General features: G+C 40.4%; 1 protein-coding gene across 5 annotated transcripts in view; it reads left to right on the forward strand.

The window, feature by feature from the left end:
* Positions 1–18,838, forward strand: part of ATP11C (ATPase phospholipid transporting 11C) — a 183,926-nt gene that overhangs the window by 80,803 nt on the left and 84,285 nt on the right. For all 5 annotated transcript variants that reach the window (XM_059384662.1, XM_059384665.1, XM_059384663.1 and 2 more), the window contains exons 2-5: positions 4,228–4,347; positions 10,359–10,448; positions 13,138–13,218; positions 15,307–15,414. In XM_059384662.1, coding sequence (XP_059240645.1) covers positions 4,228–4,347; positions 10,359–10,448; positions 13,138–13,218; positions 15,307–15,414 — 399 coding nt within the window. The remainder of the gene's footprint in view (positions 1–4,227; positions 4,348–10,358; positions 10,449–13,137; positions 13,219–15,306; positions 15,415–18,838) is intronic.

Here is an 18,838-nt window from a genome sequence, read left to right on the forward strand (position 1 = left end):
CCCCCCCCCCCCCCCCCCCCCCCCCCCCCGCCATAGCTGCCATTCTGGTAAAGGTATTTGTTTATTGGAATGATAATCAGGAACTCTTTGAAAATTTACCATGGAATCTTAGCCTGTGAAGGGCCTTAGACAGTCAGTTGTTCTAATAATGGCCTGTCTCTGGACAAGTGGGGAAACAGCTGTCTTCTTCATGAATTTATCCCAATTACTTTTTGTCTGATTCCCTACAGAGTTTGAAAGCGGTACCCCACTAAATAAGCATTTAATAAGCTTTAATGAAAATAATGGGTCAAGAGGTCTTATCTACATTTTTGGTTGGTTTTTACCTTTTTATTTTTATTTTTTTAAGATTTTATTTATTTATTTGGCAGACAGAGATCACAAGTAGGCAGAGAGGCAGGCAGAGAGGTGTAGGGGAAGCAGGCTCCCTGCAGAGAAGAGAGCCCAATGCGGGGCTCGGTCCCAGGTCCCCGGGATCATGACCTGAGCAGAAGGCAGAGGCTTTGAGCCACTCAGGCGCCCTGGTTTTTACCTTTTTAAACTAAAAAATCATTTTCCCTAGAATATCGATATAAGGTACAAAAATTCAGATTGAAATACATCCAAACAGACATTTGGAGAACTTTGCAATCTAAGTAGTCTTTTTTTTTTTTTTTTAAGATTTTGTTTATTTATTTGACAGAGATCACAAGTAGGCAGAAAGGAAGGGAAGCAGGCTCTCTGCTCAGCAGGGAGCCTGATGCGGGGCTCGATCCCAGGACCCTGGGATCAGGACCTGAGCCGAAGGCAGAAGCTTTAACCCACTGAGCCACCCAGGCACCCAGCAATCTCTAAGTAGTCTTGCTAAAAAATGATTACTTTAGGGTCAGGATTATTACATCTTTAGCTTTTAAATAGATCATCGAAAGGAAGGAAAATCCCTGAGCCTACGTACTTTAAAACTTTCTGGGCTAGGGAATTATCTTTTTAAAAAAATAATGGAGGGTGCCTGGGTGGCTCAGTGGGTTAAGCCGCTGCCTTTGGCTCAGGTCATGATCTCAGGGTCCTGGGATCGAGTCCCGCATCAGGCTCTCTGCTCAGCGGGGAGCCTGCTTCCTCCTCTCTCTCTCTGCCTGCCTCTCTGCTTACTTGTAATCTCTCTCTGTCAAATAAATAAATAAAATCTTTAAAAAAAATAAAAAAATAATGGAAATATGTATGTAGATATTGGTTCCTATCTTTTTTTGACTTTAATGTATGGTTGTCTCAAACATGATAAATATAGTAATACCAAAGGAAACCATTCCAGGGGCTCCTGGGTGGCTCAGTCGGTTAAGCATCTGAGGCATCAGGCCCCATCTTGGGCTCCCTGCTCAGTGGGCATTCTGCTTCTCCCTCTCCCTCTGCCCTCCCACCCCTGCATTCATGCTCTCTCTCCATCTCTCCTATAAAGTCCTTTTTTAAAAAGTGTATTATCCTGATTTAAGGTAAGAAGACAGAGTAGAGGCATGGCAGCTCTGCTGGAGAGCAGTGGGTCTCAGGAGTGATGGCTGCTGGCGACGATGGGGCGAGAGAGCTGGCCCAGATCCTGATCGCGCAGGTTCCCGCAGCTAAAGCAGCTCTCTGTCCCCCAGAGCGCAACCGGTTCACTCAGCTCAGGGTTTCAGAATGGTTCGGTTATCGCCTTTCGGTAGTGTACTTACACTGCGTAGCTCCCTTGCAATTCGTCCATTCCTCTCAAAGAAAAAACAACAGCACAATAGCTTGATTAATTTTTTTTAAAGCTTTAGTCACTTATTTGAGAGAAAGTGTGGGGTGGTTGGGGCAGAGGGAGAGAGAAACATAAGCAGACTTGGGGCTGAGGCTGAGTGGGAGCCCTTGGCAGGGCTCTATCTCCTGACCTTGAGTTCATGACCTGAGCTGAAACCGAGAGTCTGACACTTAAGGGGCAGTGCCACCCAAGCCCCCCAAACTTGATGAATCTTAAAATACAAAAGGAAAATCCCAAAGTAGTAAATGAAGTAAACATCGAAGATCTGTGTGTTACTAAAGCAGCTTATTGTCAGTGTTGGTGTTCTAGGACTTTCCTGAATGTGATGGTTCGCATAATAAACACCAGGAATTGATAGGAAATGATGTGGGTCCACTAATACTGAAGAAGAAAGAGGTATAATAGCAGTGCATTAGAACTGAATTGAGTTGTGTGCTGTAAAATCTTATAACAACTATTTTTGTTCATGGTGTTTAGAAGATCTTTCAAATGGTGGGCTTAATTATTGCTACTGTTGAGTAATTATTTCTGCTAATTTGTTTTCTTGCTACACTGCTGTTTATGTTTGATACTTTGTATATTCAGTCATTTATTTAGAAATTAAATTGTATGATCCTTTCATTCTTACTTCAAAGACTTCATGTATTTTCTGAAATAAACATTCTTCATTGTAATTAACTGAGAAAAACATCTGAGTTTTTGGCACTGGGTCCAAAGCTATTCCTTTGAATATCAAGATTTTCAGTAGAATCTAGACTTAAGATATTTCTCCCTACACTATTAGATATATTATTTTTCAGACCTCTTCTGTTTTGATGATTTCAGGTGATTTTCCTCTTTGACCTTCCACACTCTGTTCTTTTCAGATCAATAAGAAAAATATTGCTCTCAAGAATTACCTGAGTTTGCAAAGAGATAAATGCTTCGCTTTATAAAGATTGTGTCTGATAAGTGTGAATATCCCAGTTTCAGAAAAGGCATGCACTGGATATGCAAAGTTCCAAAAGGGAACCATTATAAAAGATTTGTTTTACTTCATAAGAGACTTGTGTCTTGTTTATGTGTGTTTTGTATTTGTATATGTATCTGTATCTTGCATTCTGACTCAGTGTTGGGGTAGGATAGGGTGGCAAGAGTACTTACACTGAACTTAAGAGCTGCTGCATTTGAAGGTCAATTAGAAATAAACTAAAGAATATCTGAATTCATATTAAAATGATAAATAGCTCAGTGTTCAAAATTGTATGCATTTTTCTTTTTACAACACTGTAAGCCAATAAAACATAAAATGCAAAAAATTTGCAAAGTAAACTTATTGGAGAATCTTTAAAAACAAAAAACAAGGTAAAGCTTCAGTGAAGTAAAAAAGTAAGGTAAAATGGAGCTCAACCTTGGAACTTCTAGATTCTAGAACTTCTAGAACCTTCTTTTAAAATGTAGACGTGGGGGGAGGCACCTGGGTGGCTCAGTTGGTTAAGCAACTGACTCTTGGTTTTGGGTGTGGTCATTATCTCAGGGTTGTGAGATCGATTCCCGCTTCAGGCTTTACATTGGCCGTAGAATCTGCTTGGGAATTCTCTCTCTCTTCTTTTTCCTCTGCCCTGAGCCCCGTCTCCCTCTCTTAAAAAAGAAAAAAAGAAAGAAAAATTAAATTAAAATTAAAAATGTAAAATGGACATCAGAGATACATTGTGTTAAATGGGACTTTTTGACAGTAGGCTCTGAGAAATCACAAAGAATGTCTTTCCTGTAAAACCAAAGAATTACAACTTCTTTGTCGAAATAGTTGATCATTGTTAGAGACAGCCATTCTATTATTTTTTAAGATTTTATTTATTTATTTGACAGCATGAGTGAGAGAGCAAGCACAAGCAGGGGGAATGGCAGGCAGGGGAGAAGCAGGCTTCTTTCTGAGCAAGGAGCCTGATGCGGGTCGATCCCAGGACCCTGAGATCATGACCTGAGCTGAAGGCAGACGCTTAACCCACTGAGCCACCCAGGTGGCCCGAGACAGCCATTCTGTATCTCTATACTTAAAAGTAATTGTTTTCTATGTAGAAGTAATTTGTATTCTGCTTTGTGTTCTCTGGTAAGGAACCGACAAAATGGCCTTCAGTGGTGGTTGTATGATATATAAAATATTCCCAATCTGACCTTTTGAGTGTGTTGCTGTGATGGTGACAGTTGAGATTTTGTGGAAGAAAGAAGAATGGCAATAAAAACACTGTTCTTCTAGGATTTCTTTTAATTTACACATTTTAAAATAGTAGGGTTGGCCTCAGCAGCCCCCTCACTAATCTTCACTAAGTCAGCAGCTAAGAGCCCAGTGGAGTTTGAATAGCCTAACAGGGTTTTCTCTCCTCACTGGTGCTCTGTCTCGGGGATTGTCAGATGTGCTTCCGCAAAGACTCTGAACTCAGCAGAAGCATGGACAAATGTGATAAGAAACTGACTTTTCCCCCCTTTCTCTTGGTCAGTGTGCTGGAGAAGAGAAAAGAGTCGGTACGCGCACAGTGTTTGTTGGCAATCATCCAGTTTCAGAAACAGAAGCTTACATTGCACAAAGATTTTGTGATAATAGAATAGTCTCATCCAAGGTAAGTTGTTTTTTTTTTTTTACTTCAGTAGATAGATGTAGTGATTCATACAGTGAATCAGATAATGCACTTATCTGGTGTATTTGTATACGCATATGCTTGGGTGTGCGCACCTGTACCGTATTCCCGCTGTGGTCATCATCCCGCCAAAGGGCTGTTTTTCTTAAAGAGTATCACTCTGTCTTGTTACAGCTGAAATGTTATTGACTTGCTTTCCCTTATTATTCGTAGTGCCTGTTGATGATACCTACTACATTAAGCCTTAAAGCATGCTAAAACTTTGAATTATCTACTTGCCCAAAGCTTCCTGAATTTCTCTTAAGGGGATGGAGTAAGTTCTAAATGATATGTATTCTTTTGGAGGGTGCTGTGGTAGAATGACATTTACCTCTTCTGTTCCATTGGGGAGCTCCTCGAGTACACTCTTGCCTGACCATTTACTAGCTGTGTGACCTTGGCCAAATTAATCTCCAAGTGTGAATGTCCTTTTCCGAGTGTGAATGTCCTCATCAGTGAAACGAAGCTGATGTTGCATACCTAAAAGCACTCTCTGTCGTTCCTAGTACCCAGTCGCCCTCATTCTACTAATATTAACTCGCTCATCTTTACCTTTGGCTGACCAGGTTAGGTACTGGGTGCTAGATGGCAGATAATCAATAGACTGACGGATCTTGATAGATTGTCCTTACTTCTTCAGGTAGCCAGGCAAGGCAGTTGTAAGATGTTAGTGACAGTTGGATCACTGCAAGCTTGCGAACGCCTAGGACCTGAAAGAAAATTATGCCCTTCCTTTAAAAATGTAACATTTGATTTTTAAACACACATGTGATTTCTCGAGGTAGTGATGTAGTACAGATTATACATAAGTAGGAGATTAACATGTAAAATACAGAGAGAATGAGTAAAAACTGTTCCCTAATGAGCATGTGTCTATGGGCCTATAGAACACTCTGAGTGTCTTTGGATAAAATGTCTATTTCCTGTTCATCTTGAACCTTATGGCAGAAAATCTATCCTCAGCCAGAAGTTTTCATACCTGTGCTCAGGATGGGGACTATTCCTTTGATTGAGAATTATTAATTCCCCCTGTAAGATCCAGGATAGCAGTAGTAGTCCTTTGACTCAGAATCATAGACTTACAGAACTGAAAGAGCCTACGAGATTATCTGTTCAACCTGTTGACTGTACAGGTGGAGAAGGCAAACCAGAGAAATTTAAGTTAGTGCTGTGGTCACCAAGCAGAGTAAGCTATAAAGCCAGGAGCAGAACTGCTTTGTGAGGTCTGATGGCTCTGCATAAAAAGCCCCTTTCATGTCTCTGTACCATTGGGGCTCCTTTCTCTGTTTTCTCTCGTGTTTTGCATCAAAGAAAATCTAAAATACTTTCCAGGGAATTACTGTTTTCCATAGTGTGTTATGTGGAACATGCTAATGTCACTGTCGTTGAACTAATCATAACCATTTTGTTGTAATATATTTCACGATTTCACATTGTAAAAGAACTAGAAGACTGTTTAATGGTCAAATCTTTTATATTTAATATAATATTTCTCATATTTTATCTAGCTTCAGTTTTACTGGTAGACAAAACAGTACATTTGGATTTTTTTTAAATAGTCAAGAGCTTCATAAGGCAAATAAAGATTGTTTCTGAACAGATTTGCATATCTACCTCTGTATCAGTATGTATCTTTTAGAAATCGGAGCAAAGAAGCGAACATTTCTGCATTGATAGATGAGCATCTCTCTTTTCTCTGTAAATATTATATGTTGACAGTTTTTCTAGTTTGCCATGCTTTTTCCTAAAAGCTCTAAAGCAGAAAAAGAGGAATTGACAGTGAACTACAGAAAAAGAACGAAATCTTAATACAGTGAATAATTAGGAGAGGATAGTGTACATATAGTATAGTAGTAAAGAGCTTCATCCTTGTAGCAGAAGACCTGGGTCTGAATTTAAAGTAAGGCATTAAACCTTTCTGTGTCTCAGTTTCCTTATCTGTAAAACAGAGACACTAACAGTACTTACCTCAGAGGATTGTGTCAGTACAAAATAAAGTAATCCACAGTTCAAACGCTGTGCTTGGCCTACAGTAATGACTCAGTAAATGGTAGGTGGTCTTGTTAAATTACATTTCTGTGATTGGTAGTACTGCGATCCTGAGCAGTACTGGTGATTCGCTCAGCCTCATGTGTTTCAGTTGTGTGGCTTGATCTCTCTTTAAAAGAGGCCTTTGGATCCATTCTGGAGAGAACAATATTTTCATAATTTGAACTTTTCCTTCCTCACATTGTCTTTTGACCAGAATATGTTACTGAAGAAATGTACAATTTATAGCATATGTTATCTGCCTTCCGGCTTTGTAGCAAGTGTTGACTTCCTTTTTTAACTCTTTGATGATAAAAATACCTTTCTGTTAATGGGTGCTTTTTATTTACTGATAGCACCAGTAATGCCTGGTAAAGACTGGGAATAAGTCTTATTAATGCAGGGAACACTGAAGATAAACACTTTGATCTAAATTATACTTACTGATAAAATTGATCTTCTTTTCTTCTAGCAGAACACTTTTCCATAGAAAAACTTGTTCTCTGCGGCCTTCCTACTTTAATAAAATCAGCAGGAACCTTTGGGAATCACCAGAATTTTGTAGCTGGTACAAAATTTGGAAATCTCCTTCGGTAGCAAAAGGAACACTGATTGCTTGCTGCTAGGATCTTTAATTTCCATCATATTTCCCCATTACACATTTTTTTTCTTTAAAAATTGTGAGCCTTAATCTTGAAGGTGCTTCAGTGGGTTAAGAATCTGTGAGCACCACCTAACTCTTTGAAGGTATGCCCGAGGTTAAATTTAGAACTCCTATGTGAAAGACTGTCTTGAATTTAAAGCTTCAAGCCTAAAATTACACTAGCAATCTCCCTCATTTCTAAAACTCAGATTTTCAGTAGAATTTATTGGACATTTCTTTGAATCTTTTCAGACTCCCTGGACGGTGCCTTTTTAGCTAGTTACTAAATCCTAGTGTCCTGGTAACTCCCTTTACTCTTTTGAATTTATGGGAGAAAGAGTGGTACTTCAAAAAAAAAAAAAGAAAGTTCCGCTTCACCTTGGTAATGGGCAGTGGAATAAATGGCCCAAACTTAAGATCAAGATTTCTTGTGCCTTCTTTGTACCAAACATTGTTCTAGGCAGCTGTGGTAAGGGGCTTATGGTGTGTTCCCTGACCCCGTGATAGCTTCTGGCATGACACAGGAAAGAGGAGGGCATATAGCAACAGTTTCCTATAATGGTAATATCCAGAGTTCCCCAAGGAAGCAGTTCATCTAATAAGTTAAAACAGTGGTAAACAAACAGTGGGGGCCTAGAAACAACAACAAAAATGTTCCCTTTTGATGCGTTAACACCCCACAGAGGACTCTAACAGTCCCTGATGTTTGTTTGTTTAATTAAAAACCCCTTAGTTAGGGAACAGAAGGTCAACAAGCCAGAAGCTCAGCTGTTAGCCTGTTGTGGGAGTTTTGCTTATTGTTTTAGAAAATTGATCTTAAGTCATTGGGACAGTTAAGTGCTGATCCTGGACTATATCAGCTTCAAAATGACTAGAGCAGTGGTTTTGACCCCTTTTGTTTTTGGTCACAAGCTGCCTTGGGAACCTGATAAAAAAGCGTGGATTCTCTTCCCCCAAATGATGCAAATGCACACAGTTCTGTACTTCGTTTTTCATTGTTGCTTATTAAGTTTTGAAATTGCAGTAGAGTTAGCATACAGTGTCTTATGAGTTCCAGATGGCAGTATAGCGATTCAGCACTTCCAGACATCACCTGATGCTCATCACGACAGGTGCATCCTTAATCGTCATCACCTGTTTCACCCAGCCCCACCCCCAGCCCCCGCCCCTCGTCAGTTTGTTCTCTGTCATTAACAGTCTGTTTCTTGGTTTGTCTCTCTCTCTCTCTTTCTTTCTTTTAACCATTGTATTGTTTCTTAAATCCCACATACGTGTGAAATCATATTTGTTTTCCTCTGACTCATTTTGCTTAGCATTATACTCTCTAGCACCATCTGTGTTGTAATTGGCAAGATTTCATCCTTTTTTATGGCTGAGTAGTTTTCCATCGTGTATATACCCTGCCTCTTGTCTATTCATCTGTCAGTGGACACACTTGGGCTGCTTCCATGGTTTGGCTATTGTAAATAATGCTGCTAAAAACATAGGGGTGTACGTATCCCTTTGTATTAGTGTTTTGTATCTTGGAGATATATGCCCAGTAGTTTGAGGACTGGATCCTAGGGTAGCTCTATTGTTAACTTGTTGAGGCACCTCCATACTGTTTTCCGCAGTGGCTGCACCAGTTTGCACTCCCACCAACAGTGCAAGAGGAACAGTTCCTTTCTCTGCATCCTCACCAATACCCATTGTTTCTTGTGTTTTCTGTTTTAACCATCGTGACAGGTGTGAGGTGCTATCTCACTATTAATTTTGTAGTTCATTTTGAATGACCTTCCTTGAGGCACTTCCATGAATCCTAGGCGAAGAACCTTCTGGGTTGGCATGTTAGATTGTAATGCAGCTCTTTTACTGAATATGTTTGCCTTCATTTATCTTCATTTTCTTGGGATTCCCTGAATCTTGAGCCCATAAGAGAGGTTAGTAGTAAATTCACATATATTGTGTCATGCTCTACAACTGTGGCATTTCAGTCACCTTACCTAATTTAATGGATATTTTCTCACCATATTTGTGGTGGAGATCGTTTAAGTGTAAATTTAGATCTTTTAGGTTAAGAAACCTTTCTTTCTGGTTTCTGGTCTTCATTAAGATATCTAGAAAATTCACCTTCTCATGGGGATTTTTTTTTAAGTTTTTATTTATTAATTTTTTTAAAAAATAATTTTTTATTTTATTTTATTTATTTGACAGAGAGAAACTAGGCAGAGAGGCAGACAGAGAGAGAGGAGGAAGCAGGCTCCCTGCGGAGCAGAGAGCCCAATGCGGGGCTCGATCCCAGGACCCTGGGATCACAACCTGAGCCGAAGGCAGAGGCTTTAACCCACTGAGCCACCCAGGCGCCCCAATTTATACTTATTAATTTGACAGAGATCACAAGTAGGCAGAGAGAGAGGAGGAAGCAGGTTCCTTGTGGCGCAGAGAACCCAATGCAGGGCTGGATCCCAGGACCCCGGGATCATGACCTGAACCGAAGGCAGAGGCTTTAACCCACAGAGCCACCCAGGCACCCCTCTCATGGGGATTTTTAAATGATTTTGTCCTTGAGCTTAAGATATTAGTGAGAAAGTCTAGGTGATTCAACAGTTGGCCCAAGAGTTTTCTTCTGCCCACGTACTACTTAGTATTGAACCTTTAACCTGTTGCCAGTTACCAGAGCCCAGCGTGGTGTGTTGTTGATTAAAGTGAAAGCCCTCCATGACCCAGGGTTACGAGTACACCTCAGCTGTCTCGGAGGTACAGGGTGGGGGGGGGGGCGGCATTGCTGATAGGGACAGAGTTATATCAGTGATGGCGATCAGACTCCAGTGGTTAGCTGAGCTGGAGGGATTAATTTGTTTGTTCATTCATCCAACTAATTTATTGAGTGTCTTTGTGTCTGCTAGGTGTTGGGGGAGAAGTAATAAGAAGACAAAAGAACAGCCTGTCTTTATGAAACGTATTGCCTATTGAGGGAGAAACTTTAATAAAAAGTGCTCACATCTATAGTTATTCACCGTAACAAGTATTATTAAGGAAGTGTAGAGTGACCTGAGAACGCCTGATAATTTAGATCAGGTCAGGGAAAGTAGAAGTTGGGGACTAGATGACCCAGCTGTGATGCTGCAAATGAAAACTTCATTTCTTACATAGTGTACCTCTAAGTGTATGCTTATTTGTATGTGTGAGGTGTGGGTTTTAACATGTTTTCAAAGTATTTTGATAATCTGGCCTATATGAGTTGTTACTAGAGTTTTCCAAGTTTTCCTTCTAATAATATTTTTTTCCCCTTCCTCCCATATAGTATACACTTTGGAATTTCCTCCCAAAGAATCTGTTTGAACAGTTTAGAAGAATTGCAAATTTTTATTTTCTCATCATTTTCCTTGTGCAGGTAAGAGTTCCACAAACAACCATTCCCCTTTTAGAAACTTAATTACTCCAAACAAATTTTCAATCCATTTCTAACTTTAAAATGCTCTGTGTCTAAAAAAGGTGTTTCAGGACCTGTTTTAATAAAACTTTGTAAAGTATTAATATTACAGTTTAAGATTTATATGATTTTGCATATTTCCAAAAGTAGCATTTTTACTTAAAAACCTGTTGAGAATTTGTTACTTTCTTTAAAAACTTTCATAGACTTTGTATCTTTGTTCATCCTAGAAGGACATATATTGTGTATCATTAAATACAATGACATATATTAAAGTTTAAAATAGTTCAAATAAATAGTTTTACTTCATTAAACATCAGATTCAGCTTAATTGAAAATTTATCACTTTTCTTCCTGATACCAGTTTTGCTCTTCCTCATTCATTTACTTTATGTGTGAAAGCCTGATAGATTTGATCTTCTCTATGTTTCTGCTAATGTTTTGTGTTTTAAATTTTAGACATCTTAATTGCCTCTTCCATCTTTAAGACTATGAGCTATTACAAGTTTTCCTTCACCAAAATTACCCCCAGAAAATTTTATTACAGTAAGGATATTTTTCCCGCATTTCATTTTTTAAAACGAAGCAGAAACATCATCCCAATGAAATTGCTCAAATGCCTTGTTAATGTTAAGTGCTTCTGTTTATCCACTTTGAGGCTTTGAGTAAATGGTACTGTAATTTAATTTAGCCCTGCTACTTAAAACCAATCTGGGTTGTGATATGGGAAGGAGCTATTCAGTCTCAAATGATGGGGCATTTGAAAAGGAGCTACTCTAGATCCATGGTAAGATACCTTACAAACAGCATAAAATAAACCATACAGAATTATGCCCAGGAAAGTCATTCTTCGTCGTGTGCAGCATGGTTCAGTTTGGTTCAGTGAATGTATACCAACCACCTACTGTGTGCCTTGGGGTTTTCCAGATAACAAAGATTATAGCAGATGCAATGAAGATCAAGACATGGCTTTTCTGTCCTTAAGAAATGTATGTTACACTCATATGTCCATTTAATTTCTTTTTTTTTTTAAATTTTATTTATTTATTGGACACAGAGAGATCACAAGTAGGCAGAGAAGCAGGCAGAGAGAGGGAAGCAGGTTCCCCGCCGAGCAGAGAGCCCGATGTGGGGCTCGATCCCAGGTCCCCGAGATCATGACTTGAGCCGAAGGCAGAGGCTTAACCCAATGAGCTACCCAGGCGCCCCTATCCATTTAATTTCATGCAATACAAGTCATAAAACTCGCATGAGCAACATGCTATGGGGGTACAGTGGGAGTTCATAGGTCTTTCTAGCCAAGAGGAGCTTAAGAAGACTTCAAAGAGTAGATGATACCTGAATTTAAGCCTTGAAAGATTAGAGCAAGTTAACCTGGTGAAGAATGCCAGATGGATATCTCAGTCTGTGCATGAAGTCTCACAGCCACATAAAAGCGTGTATCTCTAACTCGAGGCATGTGGCAGAGCCCGGCCTGGGTGGGGATAGAGACGAGAGTGAGTTGCCCGGGCAGAGTGAACCCATGGTCCTTTGTCCCTCAGATCTGGTCCTCTCTCGGTATTTGTTGTTTCAGTGAATGACAACAACATCGACCCAGTCATGTTCACCAGACACAAGAGTCATCTCTCATCACCCCTGACAAGAAATTCCTTGCCATTCGTACTTTTTTTAAAAAAATATTTTATTTATTAGAGAGAGCGAGAGACCACAAGCAGGCAGGGTAGCAGAGGGAGAAGGAGAAGCAGGCTCCCTGCCAAGCAGGGAGCCCGATGCAGGGCTCAATGCCAGGACCCTGGGGTTATGACCTGAGCCGAAGGCAGACACTTAAACGACTGAGCCACCCAGGCGCCCCATTCCTATGTGGGAGTCTGCTGCCATGGGCCACGAACAAAGTAATGGCTTGGACAAGGGGGTTAACAATGGACATGGAAAGAACTTCCACAAATCCAGGAGGATGATCTTTTGGAAATGTAGTTCTGTTCGGGGGACTGCTCCTTGCCCGAAAGCTCTAGTTACTTCCGACTGTGGGATAAACAATGAACTTGAGCCTAGAGGCCCTGCTTGGGCTTGCCTCTGTCCCCATCTCCAGCCCCGTCTTCCACCACACTCTCTCCTGCCTCTGGCTTCCTTTATTTCTTTAGACATGCCCCCCCACCCCTCCTACCATAGAGACATTGTCTGTGCTGTCCTCTGTGCCTGCCTGGAAGCCTGGCCTTTGTGCAGTTAACTCTGCTTTACTCTCTAGATTTCAGTGGTTCACTTGGTTGACGGTTTTCCTGTTTTCCTATAAGCTGCCAGCTCTACGAGGGCAGGGACGTTTCTCTCTCTTACTCAAAGCAGCATCTCTAGAGCCTGGCCGATGATAGCACAGGGCCTCAAAGAATGGTACTCGATGAAGAGATGGTAAATGACTGCTTCTGTTTCGTGGAGGGCATTAATCCAAACTGGAATGAAACCTAAGCCTGAATTAGAACTGTTTCTTTACATTAATTGCTCTGTGGATCACTTTTGTTTTAATGAAAGTTAACATTGGCCCTGCTACCAGGATACATCTTGTCTGTATTTCTGCCCGAAATGGTTGCATCATGAGCCCTGTATATGAGCGAATGGCTTATGTTCCTTTTACATTCAATTTAATTTCTTTACCTAGGTCACAGTGGACACACCGACTAGCCCGGTTACCAGTGGACTCCCACTCTTCTTTGTTATAACTGTTACAGCCATCAAGCAGGTAAATTTCTTTTGTACAATTATGCCTGCATTTCAGTCCCATCTGGTTTGAATTTCATTGCCAAAGGTCCTTTTTCATATTTATGTAGAGTGGGCAGCATCCTTGATTCCTATGGAAAACATATTAAAATGACCATAAGGTACTTCTTTAAATTTCCTTTTTTCCCCCCTTAGTATTTGTGTTGTGGGTTTGTAACCCTAAAAGAAAGAAGGTGGAAGGTACAGCTCAGTCAGGAGGTGAGAGGTAAAGTTTTAAAAAAAATATTTTATTTATTTATTTGACACGGAGAGAGAGAGAGGGAGAGAGATCATAAGTAGGCAGAGAGGCAGGCAGAGAGAGAGAGAGAGAGAGAGAGGAGGAGGAAGCAGGCTCCGTGCTGAGCAGAGAGCCCGATACGGGGCTCGATCCTAGGACTCTGAGACCATGACCTGAGCTGAAGGCAGAAGCTTTAGCCCTTCAGCCACCCAGGTGCCCCGAGAGGTGAATTTTTAATGTATGTAAGTGTTTTTCAGTGTGTTCTGTCTTTCTGAAAAATTCCCAGTGTGGTAAATTTTTGTTGTTGTCACCTAAAGCAGAGAACTCAAGAGTCCAAGTACTTGGTGTTTGTTTTCTTCCATGATGCAGCTGAAGTGGGTGGTGGGCAGAGGAGACTTCTTCTCGCTTTTCGTCAACGCTGACAATTGCCATGGTTTCTGATGCTGATGACTTGGAAGTATTTTGACCCTTTTATATGATAGTACCTTTGAAAAATTCCACATGAAATTGAAAGTGGAAAAGGGAAGCTGGAGGTAAAGGGTGGGTTAGCAGCGTTTATCGTGTATTGGAACAGTCCGGAGGACCTGACTGATGGCAGATATACTTTTAGACAGTAACTTACCAAAGAGCTTTAAAAACTATCCTCAAGAACTTCAAAAATGAAGGTCTGTTTAATGGAATTTTGAACAAGGTTACCTTTCCTCTTGGGGTTATCTGGTCTTCTATCTTGCCTACCGGAAACTGCAAGAATATTTTATCAAGTGTTTGGTTGCTAAATAAAGATTTCTGGAATGTTCTTTCCCTTAGGCTGTTAGGATTATTTTCTTTAACATCATAGAATTGCTGGTTCCAAGAATAGCCTGTATGGCTTACAAAAGCTCTTACTGATTCATTTTACTCTCTATACTAGTTCATCTTAGGGCCTCTCGTTCCTCACTGACATCACAGAAAGTGCCATAGGAAGTGATAGCCTAGCATTGTCATAAAGAGGGACAGAACAGGCATGAATATAGCATTGGAGAAAAAAGCAGAAGGCGATCAAGAGATTTTTTTCAAACAGTTCCATTTGAAAAGGTACAGACATTATTCTAAAGGAAAAAAGCAATGTGATGTAAAAAAGGAGAAGAGGTCATGCTCAAACAAATGAACATCCTCTTCCCTTAGTTCTTTTGGCTTAAATTTACTTCATACAGAAAACCAGACTAAAATGAGCCATTAGACCTTTCCCTGATTACTTTTAACTCTAAAAAATGAACACCAATTTATGGTTTCCTTTACTACCAGTGGAAAAGTTTAACTGTTGACTTCCAAAACTTGTCGTGGATTCTGTGTCAAAAATAACCCTAACTTGCCTTTTCAATTCTCTGTCCCTGGGGAGGAATTAGATTTCCTCAGCAATGATCACTCCCAACAGTCTACTACAGAAGAATAGATTTAAGTGATTAGAGCTAGAAAATAAAACCCAGGGGGAAAAAATGGTCACATTAAAAGGTAGATAAATTAACATTAACTTGAATTTCAAGAGTAGAATTAGAAGAGTAAATCATAGCCTTTCACATTTGAAGAATATTAAGGTTCTGATGCCCGTGTTTCCATTGATACTTCTCTGGAGAATGGAGAAACCTTTCAGCAGTAAAGCTATTTGCCTAAGGGGTATTTTGAAAGCATATCTTAGTTTTTGCTGTAAAAATGAACAATGTTGTCTCTTTAGCACTGTGAGTTGAGATTAATACTATCAGTCTAAATATCTGCTGGTGATTCATAGAGGGGGCTATAGAAATTTATTAACTGCACTGCATTATGTGAGCTTGACTGTAGTTATTTTTATTCTAGGGATATGAGGATTGGCTAAGACACAGAGCTGACAATGAAGTCAACAAGAGCACTGTTTACATTATTGAAAATGCAAAACGTGTGAGAAAAGAGAGTGAAAAAATCAAGGTATTTTTGTAGTTCGATTTTTTAAATTGTGGTAAAACACAGCATTTTAGAATATACAATTGAGTATATTCGTGTTGTTATGCAACCGTCAACACTTTTGAGTTCCAGAACATTTTCATCACTCCAGAAGGTAACCCCCATGGACGTTAAGTCGTCATACCACATCCCTCCCTCCCCCAGGCCCTGGCAACCACTAATCCTCTTTCTGTCTCTATGGATTTACCTATTCTAGAATATTTCATATAAATGGAATCCAACACTGTGTGGCCTTTTGTGTCTGCCTTCTCTCACTTACTGCAATGTTCTCAAGGTCTCTTCTTACTGTAGCATATATTAGTAAATCCTGCTTTTTATGGCTAAATATCCCTTCGTACGGTTACACCACCTTTGCTTTATCCATTCATCAGTTGATGGACATTTGGGGGGTTTTCCACCTGTTGGCTTTTAGGAACATTGCTGATATGAATATTCACGGTCAAGTTTTTGTTTGATCACCTATTTTCAGATCTTTGCAGTATATACTTGGTAGAATCACTACATGATATGGTAGTTCTGTGTTCAACTTTTTCATGAACCACCAAGTTGTTTTCCACAGCAGCTGTGCCATTTTACATTCCACCAGCAATGTAAGAGAATGCCAAGATAGTATCATCTTTTACTACCAGCCAAGTTCTTTTTTATTTATTTTATTTTTTAAAGATTTTATTTATTTGACAGAGATCACAAGGAGGCAGAGAGGGAAGCAGGAGGGGTGGGGGAAGCAGGCTCCCCACGGAGCAGAGAGCCCGGTGCAGGGCTCGATCCCAGAATCCTGGGATCATGACCTGAGCCCAAGGAAGAGGCATTAATCCACTAAGCCACCCAGGTGCCCCCAAGTTCTTTTTGAATCCAAATTAATCATTGTTGATTATTACCTAATAAGATCCCTGTCAATAAGATTTTAGACCTCTCCACATCAAATAATCTTTTTTGTTCCCAACAGATAATATTTTAATTAATAATATACTGTACTTTTTTAGAGCCGTTTTGTGTTCACAGCAAAATTGAGGAAAGTACAGATTTCACATATACCCCCCCTTTCCCATGTATATACAACTTCCCTCAGTGTTCCATAGCGGTATTTTTGTTGCAATCCATGAACCTACACTGGGACATCATTATTACCCAATGTCCATAAGTTTTCATTAGGGTTCAGTCTTGTTCCAAATTCAGTGGCGTTACACAAATGTCTAATGACAAGGATTCACTAGTATCAGGTAGAATCGCTTCACTGCTCTAAACATCCTTTATATATGCTTTGTCTCGTCCTGGCAACCCCAGGTCACCACTAATCTTTTTACTCGATAGTTTTGCTTTTCCGTAATATTATACTGTTAGAATCATGTATGGTATGATAGTATGTAGCCTTTTCAGATTGGCTTTTTTTTTTTTAGATTCATTCATTCATTCATTCATTTATGGGGGGGGGGGGGAGAGAAAATAAGAGAGGAGTGGGTCAGAGGGAGAAGCAGACTTCCCACTGAGGAGGGAGCCCGATGTTGGGCTTGATCGATCATGACCAGAGCCGAAGGCAGTTGCCCAACCAGCTGAGCCACCCAGGCGCCCCAGATTGGCTTCTTCAACTTAACAATACACATTTAAGTTTATTATGCCATGTCTTTTCATGTCTCAATGTCTCATTTCTTGTTGGCGCTTAATAATCCATTGTCTAGGTGGAACAGTTTATATATCCGTTCCCTTTTTTTTTTAGATTTTATTTATTTATTTGACAGAGATCAGAAGTCAGCAGAGAGGCAGGCCGAGAGAGAGGAGGAAGCAGGCTCCCCGCTGAGCAGAGAGCCTCATTTGGGGCTCAATCCCAGGACCCTGGGACCATGACCTGAGCCAAAGGCAGAGGCTTTAACCCACTGAGCTACCCAGGCGCCCCCGTTTACTTTTTTTAAAAAATATTTTATTTATTTATTTGACAGAGATGACAAGTAGGCAGAGAGGCAGGCAGAGAGAGAGAGGAGGAAGCAGGCTCCCTGCTGAGCAGAGAGCCCGATGCGGGGCTCGATCCCAGGACCCTGAGATCACGACCCAAGCAGAAGGCAGAGGCTTCAACCCACTGAGCCATGCTGGTGCCCCTCCATTCACTCTCTGAGAGACATCTTGGTTGCTTCCAGGTTGTGGCAATCATGGACAAGGCTGCTATAAACATGTATATGTGAGTTCTTTTTTTTTTTTAAGTATGTTTTTTAAATTTTATTTATTTATTTGACAGAGAGATCACAAATAGGCATAGAGGCAGGCAGAGAGGCGGAAGGAAGCAGGTTCCCTGCCGTGCAGAGAGCCCGATCCCAGGACCCTGAGATCATGACCTGAGCCGAAGGCAGAGGCTTAACCCACTGAGGCACCCAAGTGCCCCATATTCGAGTTCTTGCATGGACATAAGATTTTAATTTATTTGGGTAAATATCAAGGAGTGTGCTTATTAGATTGTTTGGTAAAAGCGTGTTTAATTTTGTAAGAAGCTGCCAAGCTATCTCCAAAGAGGCTTTTCATTTTGCATTCCCATTGGCACCCAATGGGAGTTCCCTGTTCTCCACATCCTGGCCAACATTTGTTGTCAGTGTTTTGGGTTTTGGCAATTCTAATAGGTTTGTAGTGGTATCCCATTTTTGTTTTAATTTGCATTTCCCGAATGACATAACGGTGTTCATCATCTCGTCATATGCGTCCTTGATATCTGAATATCTTCTTTCATGAGGTTGTCTAGTCAAGTCTGTACCCATTGTTGAATCAGAGTGCTCATTTTCTTATTGTTGAGTTTTAAAAGTTTTTCTTTTTTTTTTTTTTAAAGGTTTAGTTTATTTATTTGACAGACAGAGATCACAGGTAGGCAGAGAGAAAGAGGGGGAAGCAGGCTCCCTGCTGAGCAGAGAGCCCGATGCGGGGCTCGATCCAGGACCCTGAGCCTTTAACCACTGAGCCACCCAGGCGCCCCTAAAAGTTTTTCTTAATATTTTAGTTAACAGCCTTTTATCAGATATGTCTTTTATAAATATTTTGTCCCAAAGTATTATTTTTTTAAATTTCAATTTGTTATTGTGATCAAAAAGCATATAACATTAAATTGAGCCTCTTAACCATTTTTTTTTTTAAAGTATGATCTCCATTTTATTTTTATTTTTTTTTCGGAGAACAGTTTTTCTTCATTGCTTAAGGACTTAGCTCCTTAACGTGGGCTTTGGTGGGGGTGGTGAGGTAACACCCACTGGTCTAAATTGGTGAGGGTGTCGGGTCCTTCCGTGCTTCAGGAGAGATTCTGGAATAGCCTGCTGGGAACAGCACAGCTTGGGCAGTAACGTAGTCTCACAGACAGCTTGGAACAGACATAGGTCTAGCAGACCTACTTGCTTTGGGAATGCCCCTGATGGCGGTG

Source organism: Mustela nigripes, chromosome X, assembly GCF_022355385.1.
Source record: "Mustela nigripes isolate SB6536 chromosome X, MUSNIG.SB6536, whole genome shotgun sequence".
NCBI classification, from domain to species: Eukaryota; Metazoa; Chordata; class Mammalia; order Carnivora; family Mustelidae; genus Mustela; species Mustela nigripes.